We start from the raw sequence: 14,152 nt of genomic DNA on the forward strand, positions 1-14,152 counted from the left end.
CCACTACGCTAATTCTGTTCCCACTTACACACTGGCATTTCCATTGTTTGGCTGGTTAAAATAATGGTACCATTGCGACCCAAATGGATTAGATTAGATTAGATTAAAGTAGATGGCCTTTATTAGTCCCACATTTACCAAACATTCCTCAAACCACGTTTTGAGCAATTCTCATTTAAAGTTTAAAAACATTTACACTTTTCAAAACTTTACCCATATATATATATATATATATATATATATATATATATATATATACACACATTTTTATTTTTTATTAATTTCATCATAATTTTCAACTCAACAAACAGTTATATGGCGACTCTTTGGCGCAAAGGGAATATAAATGAAAATGTTTGCCGTGGGTGTAGTTGATCACTCACAGAGTTTGATGAAGCTCTTCACTCTGTGTCGGGCTTTTCCCTGTCAGTGTTACTCTGATTCAGATAGGGTTGTGCTGTAGGTGAGAAGACAACGCTGCTTGAGTTGGAGCAGCTTGATGGAGTGAGCTGGAACTATTCCGACCATGTTTGGCATCTTTAAAGTTGTTCTCCAGCTCGGATGATTCTAGTGAGCTGGTGGATCAACCTGTTTTACAGCATTTGGCACATTGTGGAAAACCAAACAGGTCTTGCTGCTGTGAACAAAACCTCTTCTCACATCTCATGCGTCTTTAATTACGCCCCTCAAACAGTTGCTATGATAATCCGTGAACGACCAAGAAACCCCTTACCGTTCGGAGAATCTCTTGGCCAAATACTGCCTGTCACTTAGTGACCTAAATGCTGCACTTCTCACTGTTCTTAACTTCTCTACTGATGAGAATTCAATGTCTATTCATGATTTTAGTTTGTAAAATTGGGCCTAGTCTGTCAGTGTCTGTGACCAAAATGGGAGAAATGGGGTGTTAATCTTTACATTTGTGGCGTATTAGGATGGTTCTTATAGGCTCTGATCTTTTTGGCTGATGCGTCTATTCACCTTCATGATAGTTTAAAAAAAATCTGTTTTATTTAAAATGTGTTGCCATGATGTGTTCATGTAAGCCTGAGGTCAGGTTTGAAGTATTTCCTTTATGTCTCCACTTTTTCTTCGCTGTCACAACCATGCGACCGAGTTACCGTCTGGTTTGTCGAGAAACTGGTGTGACCCATTGTTTCGACAGCTGATACGACGTTCTTGTTTTTTTTGTGTGTGCAGTAAGGCAGTGGGTGTCGGGTCAGGAGGTGCACCATATTTTTAAATCCAATTTCCTTTAAGCGCGGATTGTTTACCCAGAGAGCGTATCTATTCCATCTCACTCATTTCCTCTGTATTTCTCTGGTGTCATTCAGTATTGACACACTCGGATGTTGAATGTAGGCCTTTGTTCAAATTGTCAACATTAGTGTATTGATGTTAAGCTTGGAGATATTACATGTTTTCTTGTTATCATTATTGTAACTTTCTCCGGGGTCAGGAATGTTGCCTCTCAAGAGAATAGTGTCAGGTGTTACATTAACATCCGTATAGTCCACAAGTCCACCTTTCAATGCAGTACTTGAAATCCGTGGCATCAATGACCTCTTCTCTGTTATATGAGTTTATAGAACACTGGGAAGAGGTGACCAAGGCTGGTGACTTCTTTTATACTTTCTCCTTCTTTGCCATATTTTTATTCGTCCAGACTGGTTGAACTGATCAGTCAAAGGGATGGTGAGTCTGGGCCAGGTTAGGATTGTTTATATTAGGACTTTATGTGTTTTTGCTTTCAGAAAGTGCTAGCAGATGATTTTGGACAAGTGTTTTTTTCTACACGAAAACAGCCATCATTGCTCCTTGTAGGTCAAGTGACACACATAGGCAGGTCCAGTTGAGTTTGAGTAACCTTTGTAAAGAAGGGCAAAGTGCGTTGCAAAAATGAAAATGAAAATAAATCCCAAACAAATCAAGGAAATGACTTTGTAGTTACCGGACACTGTTTGTCAGCGATACCTGTATAATTGCTCAGTATCTTTTAGTATGGAGATCACAGAGGCACTCAAAACTACAGTGTAATAATGATGAAGTATGGAGCTGGGTTTATGTTCTCTTTATCACTGTCTTCACTCAGTGTAGAATGATTTTGTGTGTAATACAGGCTAATAATTCCCCCCCCGACCCACTTAACTCTACCGTGTCCTGCGTTCCCACAAGTGCTTGTAAACACACCGCTGAGCCCAGTTTTCCAGGACAATACTTACACAGCTTTAAAGGCTTTATCTAACCCTGTAATAGTGCTCAATTTAAAAAGAGTTTAGTTTCTTATTGCATTTATTTGAAGTTCAGCTTTGTTCAAGTTTGCTTTCAGTCAGTTTGTTGTGTTGAGACTCAAACCTAGTGTCAGTACCAAGACGTTGAATCGAGCAAAATGAAAGCTATTCTCACAAGAATTTATGATCAATTGATAGAGAAACACTAATATGTATTAGAGCATTTTACATCTACTGTTTCAAATTCAAACAAAAAATACCACGAGTCAAGAGGCGTTTCTTCACTTTTCTGGCAACTTAAGCAAAGATCTAACTTAGTATGTGGTGAAGTCAAGATTCACTGTCACGAGCCAAAAGGTAAAATTTCAACCGGTTAGTCTTGTTGCAGGATTCATTTCAGTTTGGTTTTGGTTAACAACCATTCGGGGAGCTGACTGTGTTTGAAGGACTGGAAAATGGCAACAATAGCCACCCAGACGACAGAACTTGACGGTCATCGTGCTGTGTTAAAAGATAAATTCAGTTTCGTGATAATACATTTCTCCTGTAATTGAATCCTATTCTTTTAAAGAGCGTACAAAATGGCTGCCTGGCTGGAAACACCATACTTGGAAGAGTGACATGGACAACAAAAATGGCAACTGATCAAAAATGTCAGCCGCCATTTTGAGGAACTTCAAGGGACCTTTTGTTAATAGCATCAAAACAACACTGACTCACCTGTCATCCTAGATATGAAACATGATGGTGTCACACTTAGTTCATACTGAAACGCTGATTTGGCCTTATTTTTGTCAATTATTGGCGTGGTTGGCGTCTCAACATCACTTGAAAACTACCACGAGGTATTGCAAATGGAAGGTATCCATGGCCAGAAGGGCAACTCTCATGAGGAGTAATTGTCACAGAGGGACGCACCCAACCCCTATTGTTCTCTTATAGACTAATAATGCGTCACATCTTTTCAGCACAGACGTAAAAGTGGACAATGCCACTATTTATAAAGGCTGGGAATCCAGGCCAAACACAAACAAAACAATCCTACTTGTTGGTACGCAACACATCACCCGAGTCTGCTAATCCGTGTCAGTTCATAGAAGATTGTCTCGCCTGTGGGAATGATGACCTTTTAGGTTACATTGGCTCAGTTCCACCGACCATTGAGTGTGGTACCAGGTCCAGGTCGATGGTCAAGCTTGAGAACCTCACCAGATTCCTAGTGGTTATAATGAGTAACAATATAAATCATTGTCTATTTTTTTTTTTTGTTTCTACAACTTCAAACCATTCACACATAATAAACATGCATACATTTTTGACATGAAGAATTTCTTCATGTTTCAGTTTATATTCGCTATCTTGGAAACGATTGTAAATGTTTGTAAATTACTTCTATTTGTCATTGTTTATAATAATAATGCATTATAATCGGTAAATAAACTCCAGAATTTATTTCACGAGTGTGTATCAAACTGACTCGCCTTTTTGGTTGCTCAGTAGTTTCAAAATAAATAGTGCTTGATCAACAAATACATTCAAATACAGTTTTAAAGCTTATTATTCTGAAGCTTATTAGTTGTTTTCTCATCACATTTCAATTTGAATCACTGATATCAACATATATTCAGCGATGTATGAATATTTTGAGGAAGCAACATGCAGAAATTATAAAAAGTTGTGAAGTGAACATGACGGTAGAATACAGATGTAAAGCACCTGCTTCTGACCGTGAACGCGTCACATACGTGGAAAAATACGTCATAACGTCATTGGACCCGTCGCCCACCAAATCCCGCCCACATCTCCTTTCCCTCGCTTCACTGCCCCAAATCTCTGCGGTCACAACAGACCCGCTCGCAACTCCCTCTGGACAAATGTCAACGGAATGAAAAAAAGTGCAACACGCGTTTTCAACGCGCTGAGACGTCGGTAACATGTTGCGAGAGAGTTGTAGTTCAGTCGGTGGTGACGTTGCTGCGGTCCCCTCACTGTTGCCAGCAGCTAGAGAGTCACCTGAACGCATCACAAAGATGGGGAAATGTCAATTGTCGATGGTAGGTCGAATTTAATTCTGTTTTCAGTCATTTGAAATATTTACGAGCACAGCGTCTTTTATGCGCTCATTGACTCCACTATCAAATAATTATATTCGCATGTGAAGGAGTTTCTTTCGCTTGTCAAGTTCATGTTTCCTCACTTTCTTGACTAATGGAGCGATAGAACTGGACGCAAAAGTTCAAACTTTTTCTTCATTCTCTGTTGGCAAGGAAGATACCGACTGCATCTGTAGCACAATCCATTTTCTCAGTGGTCTGTTTTTGCGTTACATGATACCAGGTGTCATCAGACCTCTATTGTGTGACTCGAATACTCGATGTGAAAGGAATTTCTCCAGTGAATGTAGCGTGTCCTGTCTTCATTCCTCAGCTGTGACAACTCCAGGTGATGTTTGTTGTCTTGTTGTCATGACTTTAAATCATGTCCTTAGTTGTTGTTAAGCCCAGAACAACCTGCATGACGTCATAGCGGGTGAAGAAATTATGGAGTTCCCTTTTCATATAGAGTGTCTTGAATGTACCACCTCATGATGCATAAAAATAATCATAATGCAATATTGAGGAGTCAGTCCTAGCGCCACCTTATGGGCTGGCGAAAAGTTTAGCACCTCTGGGACATTGTGGATTGCAAAACCACTATTAACCTGATTTTTTTATTGTTCCTGCAGGACCCTGTTCAGGAGTGGGGGGAAGAGGAGGAAGATGGAGCCGTGTTTGGCGTCACTCTGCGTCGGGAACCAGCCCTGAAAAGCCCAGACACGACTGACCACACTATGACGACAGGCTTCGTCCAGTACCACACGGTGAAGTTGCGCAGGATGAAAGCTGGAACACTGGAACGCCTCATCACCCACCTGCTGAACCATGAGCATCGGGAGCCCGACTACATACCAGTGTTCCTCTCCACGTACAGAGCCTTCACTACTGCCAGCACCCTGATAGAGCTGTTGTTTCAGAGGTGAGATTCATTCAAAGACATCACCATGTATAAAAAAATGTTTTTGCCGTTTTTAGGATTAGTTAGAAATTGCCCAATAATCCTCTCAGTTCTTTATGCACACTTGCATCAGAAAAACTGTAAAAACACCGAATACAATGGAATCTCTACAATCCAGGGCATCCTGGACATAAACTCTTGTTCTTAAACTTAAGAAAAAACCTTAAGGTTTCCCCTTCTTTTTATAAGGAATAAATTTAAAACATCTCCAGAAGTCTTTCTGTTTGTCTAACTAGTAGATGGTAGGGGATAGACCTTCTATGAGACGCAGAGTAAACTTTGAACACCTGTGGATCAGAACTGACTGTAGCGTGAAGCTTGAGTAAACAGTTTCACGAATAACCTGGCAACAGATCTAAGGTCTCAGCCATCTTATCAAACATCCATTAAGCAATCCCCCCGGTTAAAAACGGATTTCGGGTGCGTCATTATGCCCTCAATAAATCAGCCTTTATTGTGTACCTTTGTTTGATAAAAACCCTGATGGATCTTCGCATCACTGCACTGTTTTGACAGGACATACAAATAATAATGTTGGTGGTGATGCTTACAGGAGTGAAGCAGATACAACCCTGCATTTATCAGAGCTTTTGATCATATGGTCTTGTGTTCCACAACATTCTTTTAACACGCTGATCTTTCACCTGCTCAGACTCTCTGTCTCACTGCTAATATTTATTTACAGGCTGTTGGATGACTCTCTCATCCAGTGTTGCACCTTCTTTTTATCATCATGTTACATTGACAGTGCTTGCGTTCTATCTGATTGCTTTTGCAAACACACTCCCCACTAACCACACCACACCTGACAACTGATCCGGGTTTTTTATATTGCTCACTTCAGTCAGCTTGACCTCATGCTGTCATCCAGATTGAATTGTTTGTCAAACATACACCCTCATATCAGTGTTGCTGCTGGCAACACATCCTGCAAAACCAGTTGAAAGGAAGTGTTTCCCCTGTGTCTGACCACCCATCCTTCATATGTCTGAGACTTTGTTACAAACCTAAAATGAATGTTTGGACGTAGATTCTGTGAGATTAGCCGGTTTATTTTATTGCGTATTGTTAAGCACTAAAAGTCAATTTATTATTAATTTATTTCATTATTCCTGGGTTTACTTTTTCAAGTGGCTGCACTGGTGTTGGCGAGTCAAAGTTTGCAAAGGTCGCTCTAAGAATAATGTAGCCACCCCTCTGGATAGTGAAACCATTGATATAAACTGTTTGAATCACTAATGCAAAGATGTAAGAAGATTTGATTGTGGATCAACTTAACATTTTAATATTTGGTGATGAATATAGTCCTGAGTTGCAGCTCTCCTCTCAACAACTACCTGACTCCCTCACACGTGAGCCAAAGTCAGTGCGTCTTTCTATTTGTTAGCAATTACAGTTCTGGCCTGTTTTGTATCTTAAAATTCATTCAACAGGATTCAAGGCTGCACTTTAATTGATATGAACCTTTCACGCTCAGTGAGTCTGACCTGAACAGGCGTGACACGTGAGTGCTTGCATTTTGAGTTGGAAGTGGAGTGTGATCACGTTTTGTACTAGATTGTAATTATGTGGTTTACCATCAAATTTGATGTGACCCCAGGAGCAGAGACAAGCTCCATTTGTGGGTTGCGTGACATCACTGTTAATGAAGGGCTCTCACTGGCGCGAATTCCTAAGCTTTTATTGTCTGATGATATCAGTTATATGTCCCAGTGAGAGGCAGAGGAAACCGTCCTGCGTGAAAATATTCCTGAAATTCAGTGTACAAGATGATGTCCTGAGTTTGTGTGAGTTTTATTCACACGTCCAATTATCCTCAATTTCAGATTGTATTCACATTTATAGGCCTCTGTTTATCTAGGAATGTATTCAGGGTAAACAGACTCCGAGGCAGGAACTAAAGCGCTTGTCTGTGCTGAACTCGATCGACACGTGAGTGCTGATAATTGACGTTGTAATTGGAGTCTCGTCACGTACTGTAATGGTTTTATTCAGTAATGAACCTAATTTAATAAGAACAACATGGCACGGAGAACCGATGACCTTGTGGTGCGTATGCCCTCACAGTTGGAGTCTGAATAATATTGGTTGAATGCTCCAATGAGAAACCCCAGAAACAATTCTTCAGACATGTGTTTGTGGACTTCTTGCCTGTTGCTTGCTTGGAAGGAAGGAATAAATGATGCCATATGTTTGTCTATCTCCTGGGACTGTGTCTCACATGTTGAAATGATGCGACAACTAGTTAATAATACTGGGCGTCTTATTCGGGTGAGGGGGATTTGGGGCCATTTCTGGAAGTTGAATGAGCGCGGAGGACACATTATTCACATGTTACTGAGTGTGAACTTTTTTTTTTTTTTTAGCTGTGCAGCCGTGTATTTTCTTTTATAAGGCAGAATTCAAGGCTGCACTTAAGTTGATACAAACCTTATACATTCACTGAGCCAGTCCCAACACGTGATGTTCCTGAATTGTGATCACGTTCTGTTTTTTTTAACTAATACTATCAACTAAATGTACTAATTGTTGTTTATTGTACTGATATTTCTTACGCTCTATGACAACTTGTCAACTTAAAGTTGTTTACACATATGTGTTATAAATTTTATTTTATAATACAGAATTATAAAATAAAATACTTAAAATAGTTGTGTGTGTGTATATATATATATATGTATATATGTATATATGTATCAGAATTCAAGGCAGGAATTAAGGCGTTATCACTCTTGTGACACGTGAGGGCTGGTAATTGAAGTTGTAAGTGGAGTCTCATCACGTTATGTATTGGTTTAATTGAGGCGATAACCATCTACTTGTGAACTAGGAACTTAGCGCTGAGATCTCATAGTTCTCAGGTTCCCACCCTGTTGTTGTGCTTGCCGTTGCGGTGGCTATCATTTATACATTCGCGAGTCTGGAGTCCTTCTCACTGATCTGACTTCTTCTTCTGAATGATATTGAGTGTGAAACCCTTCTGCGTGATGTGTAGGATTGTTTGTCATCTGATTCGATATTGACTCCAAAATGAAGCGCTGAAATGCTCTGAGAAGTAATTTTGTTCTGCTTTTTATTCATAGAGACGACACCATGACAAATCTGGACAACACTGTCTCCACTCACAGGTAAACACACCCTGCTTGGGACACCATTAATGAAAGGAATTGTTTAGAGCATTTTTCAGGTGTTAAAATCTTGGTGTTGTAATCGATCTCTGCGAACTTCACCCCGCCCCCCAGTGTCCTGCCACCGGTCATCAAACTGTGGCTGGAGGAGTACAGCGCCGACTTCCACGAGCCCCCGCAGTACCAGGCCCTGCGCCTGCTGTGTGCGCACTTGCGCCTCCGTCTCCACTTCAGATGTTTGGCACAGATGGCCGAGAGTCTGCTCAAGCGCCTCCAAGAGCAAGGTATGCGAAAACTGTGTGACAGCTTTGCTGCCACAACACACATGGTACATGGGCTGCAGTGACAAAGCAGGATTTTCTGGTTTGTCAGTTGCAGTTTTATTGAGTGCTGGTTGGGCAGGTTGAAGGCTTCTCATGATGTCACCACGCTGCCAAATTCAGACACCAGTGTTCACGCTACATCTGAATGCCAAAGTGAGCTGTGTTCTGGTGTCTCCAGTGAATCATCACAGCTTTAAGTGGCAGAACTTTTCTGTTCTCAGTGTCTTCATGATACGCCTTGTTTGTACATTAAGCTTCTACATCAGTTGTTTTCTCGGAGCTTGTGCGGAGCTATGAACATAATTAACGTCTGCAGTCTCCCATGCAAATTTCACATGCCTATGTTATTGTCAGGTATTTTTTTGCACTGATTGACGTGCAGTGGCACACAGCCTGCAAAAGCACAACTAAGGACACTGTATGTGTGTGTTGCCTGTTTATCTGTCCTTGTGGGGACCTATTCTTACAATACACCACCTCCAGAAGACAACAAGTCCATAAATAATCATGGGGTATGCAGTCCAGAAAAATAGACCTTGTTGAATGCTTTCACTGACCTTCAGTTCCCCACATTTGACAGATTGCTGTAAACCAACGACAGTTTCGTCTTGTCCCGAGGAGGAGAGAGTTCACCAATTGATGGACTTCCCTGAACGACTGGTGGCAGAGCAGTTGACCCGTCTGGACGTTGTATGTTTCACTACTGGATGATCCACTGTTGTCACCTGCTTCGGCTGTTTCAAATCTTTAAAAACTGTTTTCCAGGAATTGTTTGTGAGAATGGTACCGTCTCACTGCCTGGGCTGCATTTGGTCTCAGCGGGACAAGAAGGAAAAGGCGAACCTCGCCCCCACTGTCCGTGCCACCATTTCCCAGTTCAACTCCGTCACTAGCTGTGTCATCAGCTCGCTGCTTTGCCCTCTTGGCTCTCCGACTCCCAACTCATCACCCACTTCCAGCACCAATTTCTGGTTCCCTTCTTCCGCACCAAGTTCCCCTCGCTCTTTACCCACTAGCCCTGCCCACCGCGCACGCCTTATTGAACGCTGGATTGGGATCGCACAGGTCCGAGCTGAAGACACAAAACCAAAGAATTGTGCCTTTAACAGGCAATGTTTTTAACACTGGTGATTCCTTTCATAGGAATGCAGACTACTGAAAAACTTCTCTTCCTTGAGAGCCATCCTCTCTGCGCTCCAGTCCAACGCAGTCTTTCGCCTCAAGAAGACGTGGGCCGCGGTCAACATGTACTCATTGGACAATTGTCCCACTGTCATCAAGTTAGTTTCCAACAAAACCTGCTAACAGATTTGTTTTCTTCCAGGGAGAGCATGACTGCATTTAACCACCTATGCGAGACCTTTCCTGACGTGAACTGTGTCCTCACGAGCAAAGAGATCCTGATGGAGGTAACTGATGTTAGACTTACTTACTTCATAAATATATTTGCTTTTTTAATCCCAAAATGAGAAATTGGAAGCAGCATATAAAGCCAAGTCATGTTCATGTTTTTCATGTTTATTACTTCATAAAATGAGTCAGAAAGCTATTATATTAGTTAAAGAGCTAGTTTACAAGTGTTGTTTAACATTTTGTAGCTTGAGTCTCTGTCCCAGTGGGAAGACCACCAGGCTGCTCATGCTGAACCAAACTGGCTGAAAACACCTTGACGTTGCTCTGATCATTTGGCAGAAAAAATGAGGAGTTAAAATTTGAAACGCAGTTCCTGTCTTCTTTATTTGCTGTTGTTTTGAGTATAGCGTGTCGCCGGACCAACCTCAGTGAATGGCCCTTTGGTTTGTTGACAAAATTCTTTGTGGCCCTCTCACATTACTGAGTACAGTGTGTAACAATGACAGTGCGCTTATGTAACGATGGCCTGGGATTACACACAGACAAAGCATTGATGTGGAGATGGATGGAATAAGGAAGAAAGGTTTTCCTGTGTCTCTCTAGTCTGCATCAGAGCTGTGTCAAGAGGTTTTGAAGTGAAACATGTTGCAACACTCTGCTGCTGCCACATATGTAGATCATTGTTTTGTCACTTGAACATAGTCTAGAATTTATGCTAATAATGCTGGGGTTTTCTCCTGAGGAATGAAGTGTTGGAGGTATGTGGATGTGACGGACCAGTGGGGTGACTTGGTGCAACTTTGTTTGATCAGCTGACACTGAACCTCACCTTGCACCTGTACCAACATCCTGACCAGTGTGGCCGTGATGTGGGTGGCCTGGTTTTCCAGCACAACAAAAAAGTCCTGGTCCCTTACATAATAAAGCGGTGCAGTAGTTGCGTAACACAACTCTTAAGCAAATTAAAGAAGTTTTTAGGCACTCCCTAGAAACATGACTCTCGCAGACGTCTCTCTTTCATCAAACCTTTCACACATGCTTAAGCTTCATGTGCGTGAAGTGGAAAGTTATTGTTTGTTTTTACTTTGTCTGCTCGGTGAAGCACTGGACATCAACTGAAGCTCCAAAACTGAGTGGCTATGTTCCTCATTGGGTTTTACAGGTGCATGGCTTTGGCTTCAGCTTCGCGTCTTTGAAATGATTCTATTCAGACTTAAATGTTAAGCTCCTCCTCACCATAGAGTAGAACTGATGGCACAGTTGGTGCTCTTGTTGTCTGTTCCAAAGTTGTGGCTCAAGCCTACACTTTTGTGACCAGGTAATTAGCAGATGCAATAAAAACTCCATTTCACAAACTTGCAACCACAAAATGGTGCAAAAAGGTGCAATATATCATATGTAGACTACATTATTAGGGTGATCTGTTTTGAAATGAATGTTTTATTTCTCTGCCACGTCACAGAGAAGTTAAAAGGTAGAAATATATTGTTCATTTTTTGAGTTATTTATCAAAACTATCTGATGTATTTACATAATTTTTGTGAGTGTAATAGGAAGCTGTTTTATTTATTTTTATTGTTATTGATGTATTTGAATGTTTTATTTTAGAATGAGAGTCAGACAGAAGGCAGCCTCTCGTCCTCAGGCTCCAAGTCACCAGATTTTTGCGCCAAACAGGTAAGATTTGCTAAAATAATTGCAGTTGAAGTTACTGAAATGGACGTGTTTTGTTTGTCTTTTAAGTGAGAAAAACCTAGTTGTGATTATTGACCATGAGAGTCATAAGTCTCCTTGTACTTTTGCAGAGTTATAGTGGTGGTGCTGTTCCTTACCTGGGCACGTACCTGACCGTCCTCACCATGCTGGACACGGCTCTCACTGACACTCTGGAGGTGAGTATGATCCTGGGCTGTCAGGTGCTGTGTGGGGGTAACGCTGGAGCACATTTGAAATATCTGTTGGTGTCAGTGCTGAAATATGTTGTCAGACATGAAAAGTCAAACATCAACTTGACAACATATAACAGAAAAAAATGGGTTACACTTTATATTAGAGAACGTATATTACCATAAATAAACTCTCTCTCATTGGTATGAGTATTACATGCATATTATCTAGTAATTAATTGCTATAAAGTACTGACTAATATCTTGCTAAACCTCTGTGTTTTATTACTTACTATTTTAAGGTAATTTAAATACAAATGGATGTCAAGGAAGTACTGTACACGTGGACCCCCGAGCCACACAGTTCTCAGTCCTTTTTGTTTCTCACTGTTTGACAAATCTACGTTAAAACGCATTCATGCTAGGAAACTATTCAAATGTTGTCACAGCTGAGGAGCTTAGAAGATAAACACTTGGCATAAGAAGTTGGTAACTTGCTGACTTGATAGCCTGTGAATGACATGTCATTGATATTTATGTTTTCGTCTTCTTCTCCTTCCAAGGGTGGCCTCATCAACTTTGAGAAGCGTAGAAAGGTACGTGTGTTTCACTCTTTATGAGCGTGGCCTGAATGAATTCAAGAGAGCAGTTCTCAGTGCTCCCATGAGACACGCCCTTTTTGCCTTGGTTGGAGTCTGGAGACGCGTTTGATTCTGGAGATGCAGCAAGCTAAATGATAAAGTTGTCAGCAAAATGTTAGGGGTACACAGTGCCCTGGGGAACCGAACGATAAATGCCGCTCATATTAAGGGCGGCGAGAGACTCGCCATGGTCACGTCAGATCATGCAGAACGTCAGACAAATCTTGAGTAACATGAGTCCCAGTGAGAAGTGGTGTCAAAACTCATATTTCAGAAAGGGAAGAGTGCGAGTGTTGGCTGTTGTCCCATGAGGATAGTAAAAAAAGCGGCTGCTCGTCTTTATGATGAGGAAATCTGACTGTTACATCATAACATTCTCACATGCAGCTAGCGCTTGTGTTTTACTGCCACCCTACGTTCATCTTGCGCAGCGCCAAATTCCTGCTCTGTGTAACTTCAATTTCACTTTCTGTCAAATATAAACAAGGAGGTTTAAAGTTGTCTTTAACCGTGAGGTGGCGCCATCTATAACAGTGTCGTCTACTCTCTTCTCAGGAGTTTGAGATTCTCTCTCACATCCGGCTGCTTCAGGCCTCATGTTTCCATTACAACATTCCTGTCAATAATAAAGTCACCAAATGGCTTCAAGGTCACCCGCCGCTGTCGGACCAGCAGAGGTGTGACAACTGCATCACAGACGTGAGTTGATGGCTCGTGGAACTGTGCTGACGCTGTTCTCTCCCGAAAGCGACAAGCTGTCACGCAACCTGGAGCCTCCGGTCGACCTTTGCCCCTGGTCTCCCAACTCCTGGAGCTCTCGTCTGCACGCGAAGAAGATGTCGTCGTGAGTAGTTTCCACTGTGATGTGATGTCTCACCGCACTTCCATTTTAAGCTGAATAGATTCGGTTTTTCTGTTCACCAACATACAGTTAATTTATTTTTCCTCATTTACTCCTCCTAAGTTTTGGCACTCCTGATATTCCACACTGGTAGTTGTGTAATAGTGTATCAATAAATCCATTAATTGTTTTTGCACATATTTATTTATTCGTTACTTTTAACTGCATGTGCTCAGATTACAAAAGATGACTCACTTGGACCAGATCAGCTTGTCCTCTGGCTCCAGCAGCTCAGACATGGAAGACGCTTCCAGTCCCTCACCCCTCAAGCTCAACCAGAAGGTGTGGAGACGCACCAGCCACAGAAATACCTTCCTCTCTATCAGCTGAGTGGATGAGAATGTCTCCTTTGCTTCTCCCTCAGTGTCTGTCGGGCTCGCTCCACAATGTGTCCGAAGACTACCCGTCCATGTGCTCCTCCTCCAGACTCTCCAGCTCCTCATGCAGCTCCTCTAACCCTGACCTCAGCTCCACATCCCTCTCGCTCCCTCCAGAGTCTCCTCCTCCTTATTCCTCCGCCTGCAGCTCCCCTCAGGTGCCGCTGCCCGTCTACAACAAACAGATCGCTGACTCTTGTATTATCAGAGTCAGCGTGGAGTGTGTCAGTAACGGAAACGTCTACAAAAGCATTCTGG

General features: G+C 41.9%; 1 protein-coding gene across 3 annotated transcripts in view; it reads left to right on the top strand.

Moving 5' to 3' along the window:
- LOC128753490 (ral guanine nucleotide dissociation stimulator-like 1) overlaps positions 1–14,152 on the top strand; it is a 30,855-nt gene that overhangs the window by 15,484 nt on the left and 1,219 nt on the right. For 2 of the 3 annotated variants that reach the window (XM_053855241.1, XM_053855240.1), the window contains exons 3-16: positions 4,957–5,246; positions 8,369–8,413; positions 8,528–8,697; positions 9,317–9,426; positions 9,502–9,801; positions 9,880–9,983; positions 10,061–10,145; positions 11,698–11,766; positions 11,895–11,981; positions 12,539–12,571; positions 13,172–13,293; positions 13,365–13,460; positions 13,694–13,799; positions 13,882–14,151. In XM_053855241.1, the coding sequence (XP_053711216.1) occupies positions 4,957–5,246; positions 8,369–8,413; positions 8,528–8,697; positions 9,317–9,426; positions 9,502–9,801; positions 9,880–9,983; positions 10,061–10,145; positions 11,698–11,766; positions 11,895–11,981; positions 12,539–12,571; positions 13,172–13,293; positions 13,365–13,460; positions 13,694–13,799; positions 13,882–14,151 (1,887 nt within the window). Of the gene's footprint in view, positions 1–2,862; positions 4,286–4,956; positions 5,247–8,368; positions 8,414–8,527; positions 8,698–9,316; positions 9,427–9,501; positions 9,802–9,879; positions 9,984–10,060; positions 10,146–11,697; positions 11,767–11,894; positions 11,982–12,538; positions 12,572–13,171; positions 13,294–13,364; positions 13,461–13,693; positions 13,800–13,881; position 14,152 lie in introns of those variants that run through there. The other variant, XM_053855243.1, reaches the window with a different exon arrangement.

The sequence above is a fragment of the Synchiropus splendidus genome, chromosome 2 (assembly GCF_027744825.2).
Source record: "Synchiropus splendidus isolate RoL2022-P1 chromosome 2, RoL_Sspl_1.0, whole genome shotgun sequence".
Classification (NCBI taxonomy): domain Eukaryota; kingdom Metazoa; phylum Chordata; class Actinopteri; order Syngnathiformes; family Callionymidae; genus Synchiropus; species Synchiropus splendidus.